Below are 19,163 nucleotides of genomic sequence, written 5' to 3'. Positions count from 1 at the left end.
CAGTGGTGTCAATGGTTCCATACCAACACCGTTTGGTTAGGTTCTCATTTGCACGGCCATAATAAGTGCACTTTAAAAGCTCACAGTTTCAGCAGGTCAAATAAAGTAATAGTCAAGGGTCAAGATCCCAACTCAAGGAAACACTGATCACCATGATGATAATATTCTTAAAACATTAAAATATATTTTAAAACGTATTCAAACATATGAAAAACCTCTAAGGAACGTTCTTATAACAAACGTTTGTTAGCTGGGTTGTGTTTCAGGTTGTAGTTGTTGTGTTTCTCTGGGTAAATTTAATTTAATTTAAGTTTTTCTTGATCTTTTCTGCAGTGATACTGTTTGTTAACAGCAGATGTTCATCACTAATGACTCAATCATCACTATAATAATAATGAAACTCAATACAAATTCTGTCAAACAGGAGCACAGAAAGGTGTTGGTTTTAGGATAAATCTGGGCCAGAATTGAAATGAACTGTTGATTATATTTGGGTCAGTTCTGCTTTATTTGTTTTGTTTCTGGCTGACATGCGGCATTGCTTTGGCTTGCTTGTGGCCCAAACCTGGCAAACAGGAGCGGTCCACCCAAGTGCCATCATTCCACACGGTATGTGGGCCAGATGAGGGGTTATGGGGAGTAAGGTGTGGGCCGGATTTGGGCCGCAACAATTTGCTGGTTTGGTTGCTATCTGGGATGAAATGCATGTCAGTGTGAAAGAGTAGAATGAATCTTTATTGAGGTTCTTATCAAAGACTGGTGGCAAAATAGATAAATGCATTTTCACTTAGCACGCTTAGCGTCTTTATAATAAATGAATTAAAGCAAAGTCAATTTAGACACAGCAGAGATGCCAACTGAACTTCTACTGAATCCAAAATGATGATAATTGCAATGCATAAATTCATTTATTTATTTACTCGCAGTGTATTTTTCATTTTTGAAATCATAACCTTTTTGGCTCTGCGGCAAAAACACAAGTAGCTTGGTGAGCAAAAAGAACATGTCTTTACTGCATGAATTTACTTTATTCAACATGTTTCACTTAAATAGTTAAAAATCGGAATAATGTTTTGTAGTTGATTTAAAGAATGCAATACACCAAAGGTTATTGGAAAAAAGAAATAGATACAAAGCTAAAACACAACGAAGACTTGACTTGAACATAAACCTGAACTTAAACAAAGACTCATCGTCAGTGAGTTACATAAACAATACATAACAAACATGAAGGAATCTTTTTCACGGTTCAGTTTCTCCTTCAATTTTCACAAAGTGGGCCACATCTGGGCCACATTCATTTCTCTACTCACAATCAAACAGCGGTGTGTGGACCACATCTGGGCCGAGGAACCTATCTAAAAGAGCAACTGGCGTCAGGTAAGTCTCACAAAACAGAACATGTATTCAAAAATGTTATTTTCAGGTTTGGATGCTTTAAAATATATTTTATGCATTTAAAAATATCCCTATTATATTAACTTTTTATTCAGGGAGGAAACTGTCAAAATAAATGAATGCACATTTAAATGACACAATGAATGAACATTTTCCTTTTTGATGGTTGAACGTGAGTAGAATAATGACATCTCATTGTACCCTTTTTTCTCTGTTTTAAGCAAATTATTGTGTAGTCTTTCAATGATTGTTTAAGCTGCACCCACATAATTCACGCGAAGTGTCTGGGCATAAGAAAAAGGTGGATAGTACAGTTGAGTCATGTTATGTTCCTATGTGATGCAATATGTGAGCCTTATGTATGTATTTGTATCCATTTTAACAGCTCTTAAAAGACAGGACACAGGTTCAAGGCAGGCAACTGTGTTGTCTTCAGATTCCTCTAGTGACAGCTCAGTTGAATCTTCTTCAGATACTATATCTGACTCATCCTCATCAGTAGGGCTGGGTATCGTTAATTTTTTTCGATATCGATCCCGATGCCGATACCTTGACTTCGATACCGGTTCCTGAACAATACTTTATCCGATACCAATTTCATGAAATGTAATGAGACTACATTACAAATTACTTGACATGAAACTTTTGAAACATGAAACAGTTTTATTTTTTCAGTTTAGTGACTTTTTACAGACTCGAAGACCAAAACAAAATGGGAGTGCAAATAGTAATAATAATACACAGCAAAACCTCCAGTGTTAATTTAACACGTTTAGTGTTTATATAATTCTCACTCAGAGTGTTAAAAAGTAACACTGAAGCAGAGTTAAAGTTAATGAGATAATTAATGAGATAATGAAGTGATGATTGAGTCATTAATGATGAACACCTGCTGATAACAAACACAATCACTGAAGAAAACACGATCAATAAGAAGTCACCATAACAGTGTTTAGTGTTTCCTTTAGTTGGGCTCTTAACCTTGATATATTATGGAAGTTTTTTGTTAGCTGGGATTGTGTGTTTCTGAAGCACATTTATAACAAGAAATAAAAAAACAAATAATTTTCTCCCGTTGTCAGAATTACTTGCACAAATTATGTTTGAGTGTCATGTAATTTGTTAGACATAAATCCCCCAATGTACATCTCTGTTATAACAGGTTTTGAAAAGGTTTTGCAGTTGAATCTTCTAGACATCAAGAATCAGCTAATGAATCTCAACAATGGTGACAAAAGTAAAGTTGAGTTGTATTTTTTCCCTCATGCCGCAATGCATGCTGGGAGTCATGGATGAGTTGTGTTCTATGCTGTTACCCACAATGCATTGCAGCATGAAGCTCTCTTTTGTTGAGTGTCACCACTGTTGAGTGTCATGAGCTGATTCTTGATGTCTGAATTGTTCATGTGATATTTGTTTCTGATAGTAAAAAAATATTTTCATCATCGAATTGACCAAACTGTGATATTACAGCGTAATGCACAATATTATGTCAGACAATGACAAAACACATCTCCGCTAAAACAAAAAGTCTACCACTGTGCCTATTACTACCAGAAAGAGAACCAATAAATTTTGTCTTTTGTCAGGCTGTTATAAATATGCTTCAGAAATACAGCTAACGAATAACTTGACATAATAAATCAATGATAAGAGCCCAACTAAAGGAAACACTAAACACTATTATGGTGACTTCTCATTGTTGATGTTTTCTTCAGTGATTGTGTTTGTTAACAGCAGGTGTTCATCATTAATGACTCAATCATCACTTCATTATCTCATTAGCTTGTTCATGCGTTCAATAGGGAGACATCGAAAATATTCTGTCAGGGGCCCTGAGGACTGGAGTTGGGAACCACTGTGCTGGGATGTTAGAAATGATTGATTTGTCAATGTGAGAATTAACCTCAGACTTCTACTTTAAGCCTGGTGCAGCACCCAGAGGTGGGAGTAAGTCAAGTCTCAAGTCAAATCAAGTCAGTGGTTTACCTCAGGTGTTCTCAATCCTGATCCTCAGGAACCCCCTGACAGAATGTTTTAGATGTGTCTCTATATAAAACACCTGATTCAACTCATCTGCTAGTTACCTTAGATAGCAAGAGAGCAGATGAAAACCACTGAATCAATGTTCATAATGGTTGATGTGTCAATGCTAATGGAGTTAAATCAATATCACTGTTGCACCTGAAATTAATGTTGAAAAGATGTTGAGTTTTCAACAAACCACCATTATTGTGATCAGTGTTTGCTTTAGTTGGGACGTTGATTCCTGACTTTAAGTTAAATCAATTTCCTCTTGCTTTGCTTATAGCAGTGTTTGGCTGAGAACACTTATTGCGTTCATAAAGAAGATGTTTTAAAGTGGAAGTATTTTACTTCTTTGATGGGAGTTGATTTGAAATAAAGATGAGCAAGAGTATTTTATAAGGTTTATGTCAATCAATTTATGACTGAATAAATGTTTATGGTTTGCAAATGTAAGAGTACTGTGACTAAATATTGTGCTTTATTGATTTAACTCCATTAGCATTGACACATCAACCATTATGAACATTGATTCAGTGGTTTTCATCTGCTCTCTTGCTATCTAAGGTAACTAGCAGATGAGTTGAATCAGGTGTTTTATATAGAGACACATCTAAAACATTCTGTCACGGGGTTCCTGAGGATCAGGATTGAGAACCCCTGTGGTAAATCACTGACTTGAGACTTGACTTGCTTCCCACCTCTGCTATTTACATACTGTAAACCAGTGGTAACCTATGGGATCAGAATCCCGCCACAACTATTGTGGTCATGGTTTGAAAAATAATAAGCATAAATAAAAAAAATAAAAGCAGGTGTAAAATAATAGTGCAAAAAACTGAAAAACAAATGCAAAAAAATTTAGAATAACAAACAACGCGGTCACGGATCGAAAAGTAATAGGCGTCAGAGGCGGATTAACCATATGGGCAATTGGGCGAGTGCCCAGGGGCACCAAGACTTTAGGGGCACCAAATAAACCAGCAATACAAAATACTATTTTTATAAATGTACATAAGACTTAAGTCACGCATATGTGCTAAATAGGCACCATGTGCGGGAATACCCCCACTTCAGATAAAAATGGTTCTGTCCTCCGCACTTTTTCGACACACCTCCGCCAACATTCCCGCCCATGTTATCTGGTTAGTTACATAGATTTGAGTGAATTAACATTCAGCCAATCACAAGTGAGTGTTATGAGGCGAGTCGTCTTTCGTGTACACTTTAATCTTCAAACAGATGGAAGCAGGAACGCGCATCGTTGTAGCGGCGACTAAAATGCAGGGATTAGCACTGATTATAAATTGTATATATAAATATACAAAAAAATCTATTATAAATGTATATACACATGGCATGCATCAGAAATAAGATGTTATAGTGCCGATAATGTATACTAATAGTACGTGGAGGTAAGGCCATTATTTAAGGTCCAAACCTGGGTTTTAAAGTGAAAGTGAAGAACGGTGTCATCACCAGTGTTGGGGAAGTTACTCTGAAAAAGTAATGAATTACTAGTTACTAATTACATATTCAGTAGTGTAATTAGATTACTGTACAAATTACTCTGTCCAAAAAGTATTTAATTACTTATTACTCATTACTTTCTATATCCTATATCAACCTTGATTAGTTAAGTGATTCAAGGATAGACATGAAACGGTTCTTTTAATTCATTCAAATAAATGATATAAAACTACATAAAGTAGTACAAGTATTACAAATGTGAGAATTGTACATTAAAGCACGGATTTTAAAGATTGACTTTGAATTTTGATATCAATTTCACTATTGCACACACATATATTACACAAAGTATTTAGTTTAATTACATCAGAAGTAACTGTAATTAAATTACAGGAAAAATATGAGTAATCCCTTACTTTACTTTTTCAAGGAAAAAGTAATTAAATTACAGTAACTAATTACTTAGTAACTAGTTACACCCAACACTGGTCATCACTATAGCAATCAATTCATATGTGTCCTTTTTAGTGGAGTACACTTTTATCTTAGTACTTATGTGATCGTTTAGTAAGAAGAATATACTCATACTGTGCTTAAAAAGAGCGTTTGAATAGCTGTATAGCAGTTAAAATAGAAATAATAACGTTTCATGTTATTTTTATGAATAACCTTGCTATACATTGTAATCTGGTGAATGCCACTTTGGTGAACAATTTTACATTGTTCCATTGTCCCCCTAATGTGAATACATACATGCAAACTATAGTGTGTGTGTGTGTGTGTCCCTGTACCCCCACTTTGTGGCATGCACAACATTTACACCTGTTAAAAAAAGCCTGAAATGTAACATTACAACAGAAAGCAGGTGCCCCTTAACTATAGGCCTAACTGTTAAAAATACTTAATGGAAAAGTGTTGTTTTTGTGTTCTATTCTACAAAAGTGTCATGTTAATGTGTAATTCTTGTAAAATAGTATATTGTAAATTGCTGAGTTTTATTCTTATAAAATCTTTTAATAAATCTTTTAATGAGTGGATTCTTGCGTGTGGGTAGGTGGGTTGATGGGGGCACCTCTGATGCTGTTGCCCAGGGGCACCATGAGGTCTTAATACGCCTCTGATAGGCGTGAATCAAAAATTTAAACGCGTTTAAAATTATATTGCACAAAACTGAAACATGAATTCAACATTTTCCAAATCACAAACAAAATCAGGTTTCCCGCTCATATATATTTTTTGTGTGCTTACGGTCTTTTCCCCTTTGCTCTCGTTTCCACGTTCTGCGCTCGCGTTTCCAAATGTTGCGGTTAGAGTTTCATGTAAATTTGGTCGGGCTCAGGGCGGGCTTCAGCGTCACCATTGGTCTACTAGTTCTAGATTGACAGCTGCTCCTCTAGCCAATCCGTCTGTTACGGTCCTCAATATGATGGTCTAGGAATTTAAAGGTACGCAACATGAGAAAAGGACAACGGGAAACAAAGACACGTCATCCAAGTAATTTATTCCCCCCACAACATACTCATAATAACAACAGAAGATCGAGACAGGGAGCCCAGCAACAAAAGATAAGACAGAACTAAACTAACAGGATATGCTGGGTCTCTCTGCTCTAAACTTAAAAGTATAAACGGAGAGCAAATTAGAAGCGTGGCGTTGTCAGCATGAGGAAAAAACGGCGGCCTCCTCCAGCTTCACCGCCTTCACTTTATCACCAGTCTTCTCCCAGCTCAACCAATAGGGCTAGAGAAGACAAAGAAATAACATCAGGGCTAGTAATTAGTTAAGGACTCTGGGCCGGCTTCCGCGGGAGACGCGCGTAACACCGTCGAAGGGGGAGGTGACGTCACTCCAATGCGACTCGTGTCGCAGCAGGCGTGTGAAGATGGATAACCAGCGTCAGCAGGCAAATGCCGGACAATCTCAGGTAATTAGCTTTTAATGATTTATTAGTGAGTGAAAGGTGTTATGTTTGTTTTGTGAATTATGCCAGTTTTCAGGATTTGGGTCTAGGTACAAATAATTAATTGATTGCTTTAATTGTATATTCACAGGCAGTGTCAAGGCTGCTTGTAGAGACTCTTGTCACGACTACAGGAGGCTATGCAGCGCTTGCGTCTAGACCTGGATTATTTGTATTTTATTTGCACAAATGATTTTGTTTTGATCACTTCACATACAAGTCGTGAACATGTACCTCAAGAGGTAATGCATTGTCTTTCAAACCTGTGTTCTGTTCTTTTAAATCGCCTGGACACAAGATGTACCTCTTCAGTTGTTGTGAATGAAATTGCTGGACCAACTGGACTTCCCATAATCATGGTATCTGAGCAGCACCTCAGACGATTGATTGAAATTGGTCTGACTGTACCTTGCATTTCAAAACTGCTTGGCACGTCAACACGAACCATAGAACGCAGAATGCAAGAGTTTGGCATAACAGTGAGAGGAACATACAGTCAATTGACTGACGAAGAGTTAGACAATCTTGTGGTTGCAATCAAAACAACATCACCACACTCAGGCTACAGAATGATGAGAGGACACTTGAAAGCTCTTGGTCATCGAGTCCAGTGGAGCAGAGTCTGCGACTCTATGAATTGAGTTGATTCAGCTGGAATCCTTGCTAGAATGTCACAACTTGGACATGTTGTGAGAAGATTATATTCAGTTCAGGCCCCTCTGTCCCTCATGCATTTGGACACCAATCACAAGCTGATCAGGTAGGTTAAATTATTTTAGTAGTCACTTATTGTACAGCAAGATATCTTATGTTATTAAAGGTGCCTGTGTGCATAAGATGTTTTCTTTTTATATTCAGATATGGCTTAGTAATATTTGGGGGCATAGATGGCTACTCAAGAAAGGTTAGAGGTGGATCTCTTTGTCTGTGTGTGTGCTTGCCTGTGATACAATTATGGAATAATTGTGTAAGATGCCAATAACTTCACTAAATTATTTTATCAGGTCATGTATCTGGGGGCTGCAACCAACAACAAAGCAGAGACTGCTCTAGGTTTCTTCCTCGAGGCAGTAGAAAAGCATGGAGTTCCTTCACGGTGTGTCTGTCTACCTACCTACCTAGACAGACTGACTGGTCTTAAAACCCTCACCAAGCATTTAAAATGGCTTTAAACTTCAAGATATTACATTTAATTAACTTTCTGGCCAGGCTTTCTCAAGCCAACATCATAGGATGTTTTGTCAAATCTTACTATGTATGTTAATGTTAAATTTACTGTCTTAATATGTAGGGTAAGAGCAGACCAAGGTGTAGAAAATGTGGACATTGCAAGGTGGATGTTCACGGTTCAGGGCTGTGGCAGGGGAAGTTTCATTTCGGGGAAGAGCGTTCATAATCAAAGGTAATTTCTTGTTACTTTAGTGTAGGTAATTCATTTGTTCAAGTTTTTGAATTGTAAGTGACTAAGAAATAAGGTTGTTTTGTCTCTTACTTTTAGGGTAGAACGGCTGTGGAAAGATGTGTGGATGTCCGTTTCAATCTTGTATTATGATGTTCTACATAATTTGGAAGAGAGTGGCTCTCTTGACCCATCAAACACCATTCACCTCTTCTGTGCACATTATGTTTTTGTTCCCCGCCTCCAAAGAGACCTGGATACTTTCACTGATGCATGGAATGACCATTCCATCCGAACAGAGCAAAATCTTCCCCCAATCAGCTGTGGGAAATAGGACTTGCACAGAATCCAGTCAGTGTTTCATGTGACATGGAGGTATGATTGTAATGAATAAAAAAAGCACAATATATGTTTTGTCTTTACTGTTCACTTATTAGTATTTTTGTTTTCTTTTTTAATCCAGGACCTCAACATTTTGGTGCAAGATGGCACTTACCCACTGGAGGAGCAAAACACTGGAGTAGTGGTCTCTCAGGTGGAGTGTCTGCTCTCAGAGTATGAAATGGCTCGACTCAGGACAACCATTAATCCGGTCTCACAGTCTAGAGACTTTGGCCAAGATATTTACTTATCAGTGTTCAATTTTGTGCAGCAGCTTCTTGAATAACAATCTTTGGAGCTCAAAATATCAGACTGTAAATTATGTTAAAAAATCCTGTAAAGTTTATGGTGTCATTTAACTATTGTAAAGTTGATCAGTGCTTACCACACAGAGATTAAACAAATAATTTAATTATTTATTGTTATCTTAAAACACATTTGGCATGAAAATAAAACAAAAGCAATGACTTTTAAAGTTTTTTTACTATTGTAATTTACATTGTCAAACCTATAAATCAATGTTCTCTTGGAAAACATTTAACTTATAAATGAAATGCAACATCAGTACCTTAAAACGGATATAAAATCAGTTAAGGCAAGCTCTACAACAGAGCGGCTTGATTTGAACAATTTGAACTGCAAATGCAAGTTACATATCTTAAATCAGATATAAACTACAGAAACAGCACTCTTAACTTTTAAAACATTTCATTATAGAAAATTCAACAAGTATCTAGAAAAGTACTGCAGACCTCCAACAGGTTGAGATAGGAAATGTTAAACTGTAAGAGATCAACTCAAATCCAGCACTACCTGATATTCAAACCCTGCTACAGTGCTCAGCGTAAATGAGTACACCCCCTTTGAAAAGTAACATTTTAAACAATATCTCAATGAACACAAATAAAAAATCCAAAATGTTGACAAGACTAAGTTTAATATAACATCTGTTTAGCTTCTAACATGAAAGTAAGGTTAATTATATAACTTAGATTACACATTTTTCAGTTTTACTCAAATTATGGTGATGCAAAAATGAGTACACCCCACAACAAAAAAACTACATCTAGTACTTTGTATGGCCTCCATGATTTTTAATGACAGCACCAAGTCTTCTAGGCATAGAATAAACAAGTTGGTGACATTTTGCAACATCTATATTTTTCCATTCTTCAAGAATGACCTCTTTTAGAGACTGGATGCTGGTTGGAGAGTGATGCTCAACTTGTCTCTTCAGAATTCCCCATAGGTGTTCGATTGGGTTCAGATCAGAAGACATACTTGGCCACTGAATCACTTTCACCCTGTTCTTCTTCAGAAATCCAACAGTGGCCTTAGATGTGTGTTTAGGATCATTGTCATGTTGGAAAAGTGCACGACGACCAAGGGCACGGAGTGATGGTAGCATCTTCTCTTTCAATATAGAGCAGTACATCTGTGAATTCATGATGCCATCAATGAAATGCAGCTCCCCGACACCAGCAGCACTCATGCAGCCCCACATAAGGACACTGCCACCACCATGTTTCACTGTAGGCACCATGCATTTTTCTTTGTATTCCTCACCCATGCATACACGGCACCCATGCATACCATTTCACTGCAGTGTACGCCGCATTGTGTCGCGGGAAATAGTCGACCCAGTTTGGCTTTCTACTTCTTTAGATAACTGCAGTGAACTTGCATGCCGGATTTCTTCAACCCTTCTCGTTCCTGTCGAGGTGTTAACTTCCGTGGACGACCTGGACGTCTCTGTGAGATGGTTGCAGTTCCATCTTTTTTAAATTTTTGTACTACTTTTGCAACAGTATTCTGACTGATAAGTAAAGCTTTGCTGATTTTCTTGTAGCCTTCACCTTTCTGGTGTAAAGAAATGATTTTCTTTCTCAGGTCTTGTGACATTTCTCTTCCATGTGGTGCCATTGCTGACAGCATGAAATGGGAAGGGGTTTTACACCCTTTTATAGTCAACTGTCTGCTGGACACTTGTGTAATGAATAATTAGACTCACCTGTGGTTGAATTCTTGTTAAATTAGACATATGTAGTCTAAAATTTAGCTTTGCTCCAGAGACTTTCAGTGGGGTGTACTCATTTTTGCATCACCCTAATTTGAGTAAAACTGAAAATTATGTTATATTATATTATATTATAAACCTTACTTATGTTACAAGTTAAACAGATTATATATAAAACTTAGTCTTGTCAACATTTTGGAAATTGATTTTGTGTTCATTGAGATATTGTTTAAAATGTTACTTCTCAAAGGGGGTGTACTCATTTACACTGAGCACTGTAAATGTTCCCCCTGATTGTATGGCTTGTACAATGATGCATTTAAAGTCTTCATATGTTGTCATGTGTGCTACTGGAAAAGTTACTGTATTAGTGCAAGCGCTCACTATTGGGTAGCATATGGTGTGATGTGGCATTCTGACTTTACAGTCATGATCAAATTTAAAAACTATCTGAAAAGCCTTCTGTTCTGAAAGCAGTAGTGGCTTATGCCCCTGGCCTGTAATCCACTGCATGACTCTAGGGACAGTGAGGTAGGATGATGGCTCAGTTTCCACTTCTGTTGCATCTTCAGCACACTCTATAATTTTGTGTAAAGAAAACAATTAAGATAAAATACAAGTGTTACCCCAACAAAGGACTGAGAGACTCTGGTTTTATAGCAATACTTTGCTGTTACACTAAGAAAATAAGATTTGTCCAGTCTTTTCAAAGTCTCTTTTTCTCTATCCCAATTCAGTATCTCATTTTTGATGAAGAAAGTCTTTATATCTTTAAATTTTGAGAAACCCATCCCATTAAGATTAATAATGAAGTACAATACAATGCAAAGCCCACCTCCACATTCAATTTCTTGAAGGAAGTCCTGAAAGTAGTTTATGATTTTGCTCTCTACCGAAGCCCTTGAAGTTCCTCTCTCACTCATTTCAGGAGCAACATTGCTGAGAATATAGTCTGCATCTGGCTGGAAAAAGAACAAATTGTCAGTATAACAACAAATTGGTGTTTAGTTCAAAAAACAATGTTGTTACAAACATTAAACTTACTGTACAATCCTCCCCAGGAACAAACAGACTCTTGCAAAGACTTGGATGGTCCTTAACTATGTCCAGCAATCCATACAGCTGGAGCCCTTTACGCAAGTCTCCAAGCATTGGTGTAACTTGAAATGCTGTATGAAGAACAATTGCTCTTGTGTGGAAAAAGAAAAGTAACAAATTTAATAATAACAATAATAAAAGCTGTAAATCAAGTAATACAGCATACGTTTGTTTCAAGTTTTAAGTTAGGCAATTAAGGTTAACAAGTTAAATTTAATTTGACAATGTAACATTGAACAGTCTTTCAAATTCTGTCTTTCATAAAACTCTGCTTAAAAAGTATGTTCCATATTTACCGAATTATGCCATCTTTTTGTTCTATGTTGAGTGCTCCTGTGTATCCACAGCTGATAATTTCATCTGTGAATTCAGTCAGATCAGTTGCCTCTTCAACCTAAAGAAAAACATTCAGTGACAACAGGATGCCAAATTAACTCTTATGTTATTACTTTGTGGTAATATGCAAACCAACAATGCGATATACTGCTGGTAACTATTAGGCAGTATTCAGAGTGAAGTTACCTTTGCGATCAATAGGGAGTAGTCAACATCATCTACATCATCCTTGCAAGTTCTGGTGACATCAACTTCCCCAGTGGTGGGGTAAAAGTAGCACCACTCTCTCATAAAACATGGGGCTGGGCCACCTTGAGCTAGTGAGTTAGGATCAATGCATAAAACCATAATAATCTTCATGGAATAGCTGGTCAAGCTATGATCTCGAGGCTACACCGTTACAGCTAGCAAAATCATGCAATTTTAGATATAACTTACAGCCAAAAACTGAAATACTGCCTAAGATATAAAAGATTCCTAACTAAACCAAACGAACAATACACGTGTTAACTGCCTAGATATCGGCCTACTCGGACTACATAGAGCTTGCAGAAAATAACATAACACACAAAGGGAATGTATCTGTCACCCACTAATAAATCATTAAAAGCTAATTACCTGAGATTGTCCGGCATTTGCCTGCTGACGCTGGTTATCCATCTTCACACGCCTGCCGCGACACGAGTCGCATTGGAGTGACGTCACCTCCCCCTTCGACGGATTGGCTAGAGGAGCAGCTGTCAATCTAGAACTAGTAGACCAATGGTGACGCTGAAGCCCGCCCTGAGCCCGACCAAATTTACATGAAACTCTAACCGCAACATTTGGAAACGCGAGCGCAGAACGTGGAAACGAGAGCAAAGGGGAAAAGACCGTAAGCACACAAAAAATATATATGAGCGGGAAACCTGATTTTGTTTGTGATTTGGAAAATGTTGAATTCATGTTTCAGTTTTGTGCAATATAATTTTAAACGTGTTTACATTTTTGATTCACGCCTATTACTTTTCGATCCGTGACCGCGTTGTTTGTTATTCTAATTTTTTTTGCATTTGTTTTTCAGTTTTTTGCACTATTATTTTACACGTGCTTTTATTTTTTTATTTACGCTTATTATTTTTCAAACCATGACCACAATAGTTGTGGCGGGATTCTGATCCCATAGTCACCAACCCTGTTCCTGGAGATCGACCGTCCTGCAGACTGCAGCTCCAACCCTGCTTCAGCACACCTGTCTGTAATTATCAAGCAAACCTGAACACCTTGATTAGATAGTTCAGGTGTGTTTGATTGGGGTTAGAGCTGAAATCTTCAGGACGGTCGATCTCCAGGAGCAGGGTTGGTGACCACTGCTGTAAATTATATTAAAACATGACACAACTTTAAACAGTGAAAGAAGAAAATATATTTCAGTATACTTATTATACATTTTCGATTTACCGTAAAGAAAAAGAATAATCTGACACTTTAAAATAAAATAAGATTTACTCCAAGTACTCTGAGATATTTTCTAATATAAGATCATATAGAAGACCATTTAGCATACTTTTATCCAAAATTACTTACAAAAGTGATTAAAACAACATAATGTTTTTTCTAAGAGACACTAGAAGTACTAAGACAAAAAGCTCAAAATTGTTAGAGGCATAGGTGTGGAAAGAGAACAAATATTCAGTTATCACTTTTTTAAACATACTGTGTAGAATGAATTTAAATAGGAATGGTCTTTCAAGCCATCCATTAAAATGACTTTTTACATTCTGGTGTCACACTGACAATCACAGAAGCCCTATATTACAATAATTAACTAAAGAATCCCAAGACGTTTTTTTACGCCACTGTGTAATCTTTCTGTAAGTGTACACTCCAGCTGCTCCAATTACAACTACACCAACTGCAACTGCGACTGCTGGTGCTGCAATAAACTCTGTTACTCCCAGAACCACACCTCCAGCTATCATACCTGCTACACCTCCTACACCTCCCAATGTAGCTTTTAACTTTTCAAAGTTTATCTTACTTTTCACAAATTCTTTAAGCTTATCATTTGTGAAGTACTTCCATTTGTTTCCCTCTGCCAATGTCTCAATCTTCTGCAGCAGCTCTGCGACCTGATGTTGGTTTTCTCTGTCTGTACTGTTGAATGTGTGATATCTGCCACCACAGCTGTTCACCAGTGCCTGTAGATCTGACCTCTCTGTGATACACTCATCTAATGTTTTATCCCTCAGCTGGTCAACATGAGTGAACAGAATGATGGTGTAGGATGCAGCATCTTCACCAATGTTCTCCTGAACCCATCTCACTGTGTGTTTCTCATCTTCTGTGATGCTCTCATCCAGTCTGATGACCAGCAGAAACACATGAGGACCAGGAAGAGACAGCTTTACACACTTCTTAATCTCAGATTCCAACTTCTCTGTTTCAAAACGCCCTGGAGTGTCAATTATTATTACGTTTTTTCCTTCCACATTTGCTTCATGGTCTTCACAAGTTTTAGTTGGTGAATTTGGTGAATCACTATTTTGTCTCAGAATGTTTGTTCTTGTAGCAGTTTTTCCTGCTCCACTCTTACCCACCAGCACAATCCTGGGTTTCAGTGACCCTGTCAATCAAAATTTGAACAAAAAATAACAGACATTAAAAATAACTATAATAAATTGTTAAGTGAAGCTATCGACTAAATCAATTGCATTATTATATTTTAGTACAATATACTGAGTAAACGACTGCTCCAGAAAAATCTCTGAAGCAGAATAGCTTGTTTGTTTTACTACTGATGTCATTACAATTGCCTATAGAATGAACAGGATGTAGCAGGTAACAAAATGTTCAATTAACTAGATTAAAGGATTTGCTGTTGAAAGAACATTATAAGATCAGGGAGTTTGATTTGATGTCTAGAAATAAATGTGAAAACAAGATGCAAATAAAAACTTAAACTACAGCAGAATTTATCTCAGGTGGGAGCAAGTCAAGTCTCAAGTCAGGGATGGGCATGTATTTCAAATACAAAATACTTCACCCTTAACATGCACAGGGCCTGTGGGCGGGTTAACACTTAATATTGTTTTTAATTTAGTTGAAACTCACCATCATGGTGATCAGAGTTTCCTTGAGTTAGGCTCTTGACTCTAGATGTTTAAATGTTGGAATTCTCTAGGTTTTTAGTAACTGTGTGCTTTAAAGCACATTTGTTTTGCCAATTAAAATAAGAATCCAGTCAAATGGCGCTTGTTGTTGACATAGCCATCATCTCAAAGCTTGATTTACATATCTCATCTGGATTGTGTGGTTATCTTGAAAGAACAGTATAGCGTGGTATAATTCTGATGTGGAGAAAGATACGTGATAACAGCATGCAAATAAAATCTGAAACTACAGGAGAGTTTAGAATCACACAGACATTAAGAATCAGTGTATGAATCTCAACAATGGTGGCAAACAACAAAAGAAAACCTCATGCTGCAATGCATGCTGGGTAACATCATAGTACAAAACTCATTTATGCTCCCAGCATGCATTGCAGAATGACGTTTTCTTTTGTTGTTTGTCACCCTTGCTGAGATTCATACACTGATTCTTTATGTCTGTGTGATTCTAAACTCTCCTGTAGTTTCAGATTTTATTTGCATGCTGTTATCACGTATCTTTCTCCACATCAGAATTATACCACGCTATACTGTTCTTTCAAGATAACCACACAATCCAGATGAGATATGTAAATCAAGCTTTGAGATGATGGCTATGTCAACAACAAGCGCCATTTGACTGGATTCTTATTTTAATTGGCAAAACAAATGTACTTTAAAAGCACACAGTTACAGAAAGACTAGAGAATTCCAACATTTAAACATCTAGAGTCGAGAGCCCAACTCAAGGAAACACTGATCACCATGATGGTGAGTTTCAACTAAATTAAAACAAATATTAAGTGTTAACCCGCCCATGGGCCCTGTGCATGTTAAGGGTTAAGTATTTTGTATTTGAAATACATCCCCATCCCTGTCTCAAGTCCATACCATCAAATCCCAGGCAAGTCTTATAGGGGACATGCAATGGTGTTTCATGCATTCGGATTTATTTACAATGTTAAACATGTTGTCTTCTCATGCTTGACATGGTAAACTTGTCAAAAACGAGTTGGACGCATGACGTAGTATTTCTGTGCTCGATACACTCCCCCAGTGTTCGTGCTTTAGTTCTAACAGTTTAACAGCGGCAACGAGCACACTCGTCATGATTTCAAAAACAAAACATTCCAGTGATAGATTGCCTGTTATTTAACACAGACCAACTTATTTCTTAACAAATGGAGATGTTTCTTTCTTTAAGGCTACACCCTTGCCAGTCCATCTTTGAAAAGTATACTTCAGAATGATTCTCCCAGAGACAGAGACAGCCAAGCGCATTCTGTTTATTTTTTATTTAACAAAGGCACAAGTTTTTGATTTTATTGTGTACACAAATAAAAGTAGACCATTTATAGTTTGTGATGTCTTGCACTAATCTTTATGGCCAAAAATGACGGATTATTTTAAGTTGTTTTTGCTGTCATGAGGAAATAATCCATCAGAAGGCATTGGCGCGTTCATCGGCCAGAGTGTTAAAGAAAACGTAGCCTATTTAGTTTCATATTTGTTGAAATATTAGGGAATAATATTATTTTTTATTTTCATCTGTTTATTATGGAAAGTAGACAGCACGACTAAGATAGGCTCATAAAATGCGCAATATATTTGGAGACATGATGTAGGTCAGACATGATTTTGACCACTTACTATTACAAAAGATTGTATACTATTACAAAGATTTGTTTGGTAGAAAGCCTTACTTTGAAGTGATTTTCACTTTGTATAAAATGTATCTTAACAGTCAATGTTGCATCAACCAATTGTCTAGATTTAATAAATGGGAAGAAATCCAAGAACATCTATGGAGGACTAAACCTGCAAAAATTATAAATAAATAAATGTATAAATAAATAAATATATAAACGAATAAATGTAATAATATGAAAATAAATAAAGGAATGAATGGTTTGATAAAACAAAATAATTCGTTTTAGCTATTATTGATCTTAGCTTTAACTTTTTTTCATTTTTAAATTGATTTATTATTTTTTGTGTCCATTTTTTAATTATTTTTATTATTATTATTATTATTTTTAGATTATTTTATTTATCATTTCCTTTTATTTTTTACATTTATTTATTAATACGTTTATTTATTTTTATATTTATTTATTATCGCATGTATTTATTTCCACTTTTATTTATTTATTCTTGAATTTATTCTTACTTTTCTGTGTCTTGTATGATAATTAGATGGGTTGGTCTTGCCTACTATTGGTTCAGCGTAGATTGAAGCGTTTGATCGATTACTCTTGACTTGTTTTGGACTAACGTCACGTCACTCACTGATCTTTGCTTCGTGTATAACGTTAAGTAACTATGGCGGGCGCACAATTAGCTAGAGAGTTACAGCATTTAGCCAATGAAGTCGATAACCATGATCAAATGACTGTGTGTCATTTAGATTAGGTGCGCTTATTGAGTGTTTATTACAGATTGACGGCGAGATAAATGACAAAGTTCTTCAAAATCTGTGCGAGTCAGGGGGTGCTAAGGTGGTGACCAAGTTCCGGTTACAGGTCCTCTGCCAAAGAGGTGCATGAACGACCTCAGCAGATTCGTCGATTCTGAAAGCACAAGACGACTTGATATTAAGATGTCTAATAAACACAGACTTTCTTGTTACATTATTTTGACATTCTTGTTAAGATTGCAAATTATGGTATGATCGCCCGTAACGGCTGAAGCGAGGTGAAAAAATAAATAAAGCGATTTGACACGGGATTCGTACCCATACAATAAAGCGAGGCAGCGTGTCACTACGGTAACAATCACACTAAGCTATTTCGCAATGCTAGCTGCTGGGATCTTTGCAATAATATCAAGATGTCACACAACAATATGCAGCTGGATGAATCAAGGGAATATGCCCGTTTTAACTTGTGACCTCTGTGTTATTTATCTCTTATGGAATGTAGTTTACGAGTACCGTTTAGTAACCACGTCTTTTTAGAAGGAATGGTTTCCATTTGATGGCCCCTGTAGTGAAAGAACGATGCTCATTACTACCGTGTTAACTTGTGACTTAAGTTCACTATGTCTCAATTCATTTACATTATGTTACATCATGTTACATTAAATCTTTACGCTTTTTCTAACCGAAAGGCTGCTTATAACTATCACTTTGACAAAGCGTTAGCTTGCGACTTCGGTTTACAAGCTCATCTGTGTAGTTAAACCTTATTACATTTTGTGCTTTATGATTTTCACCAGTTGAACTGTAACCCACCATAGCACCCTCTGACTCGCACAGACTTTGAATGTGCTGCAAAGAGGCTAACAACCGAGGGAGAACTTTGTCATTTATCTCGCCGTCAATCTGTAATAAATCATCAATAAGTGCATCTAATCTGAATGACACATAGTCATTTGATGCATGGTTATCGACTTCATTGGCTAAATGCTGTAACTCTCTAGCTAATTGTGCGCCCGCCATAGTTACTTAACGTTATACACGAAGCAAACGATCAGTGAGTGACGTGACGTTAGTCCAAAACAAGTCAAGAGTAATCGATCAAACGCTTCAATCTACGCTGAACCAATAGTAGGCAAGACCAACCCATCTAATTATCATACAAGACACAGAAAAGTAAGAATAAATCAAGAATAAATAAATAAAAGTGGAAATAAATACATGCGATAATAAATAAATATAAAAATAAATAAACGTATAAATAAATAAATGTAAAAATAAAAGGAAAGATAAATAAAATAATCTAAAAATAAAAAATAATAATAATTAAAAATAATTAAAAATGGACACAAAAAATAATAAATCAATTTAAAAAATGAAAAGAAAAGTTAAAGCTAAGATCAATAATAGCTAAAACGAATTATTTTGTTTTATCAAACCATTCATTCCTTATTTATTTTCATATTATTACATTTATTCGTTTATATATTTATACATTTATTTATTTATAATTTTTGCAGGTTTAGTCCTCC

The 19,163-nt window shown here is 36.4% G+C and overlaps 1 protein-coding gene across 5 annotated transcripts in view; it reads right to left on the bottom strand.

Moving 5' to 3' along the window:
• Positions 1-10,909: 10,909 nt before the first annotated feature.
• The window catches only part of LOC130553177 (GTPase IMAP family member 8-like), a 24,978-nt gene continuing 16,724 nt past the window's right edge, over positions 10,910-19,163 (bottom strand). Inside the window, exons 6-10 of one of the 5 annotated variants that reach the window (XR_008962827.1) lie at positions 12,271-14,689; positions 12,045-12,142; positions 11,695-11,839; positions 11,486-11,612; positions 10,910-11,228 (exon numbers count right to left, since the gene is read on the bottom strand). Coding sequence is in view for 1 of the 5 variants with exons in the window: in XM_057331972.1 (XP_057187955.1) it covers positions 13,863-14,689 (827 nt within the window). In the remaining 4 variants the exon portion in view is untranslated. Of the gene's footprint in view, positions 11,229-11,345; positions 11,613-11,694; positions 11,840-12,044; positions 12,143-12,175; positions 14,690-19,163 lie in introns of those variants that run through there. The other 4 variants (XR_008962825.1, XR_008962824.1, XR_008962826.1 and 1 more) reach the window with 4 other exon arrangements.

This window comes from Triplophysa rosa, linkage group LG4 (genome assembly GCF_024868665.1).
Source record: "Triplophysa rosa linkage group LG4, Trosa_1v2, whole genome shotgun sequence".
Classification (NCBI taxonomy): domain Eukaryota; kingdom Metazoa; phylum Chordata; class Actinopteri; order Cypriniformes; family Nemacheilidae; genus Triplophysa; species Triplophysa rosa.
This window is presented reverse-complemented; position numbering and strand designations above follow the sequence as displayed.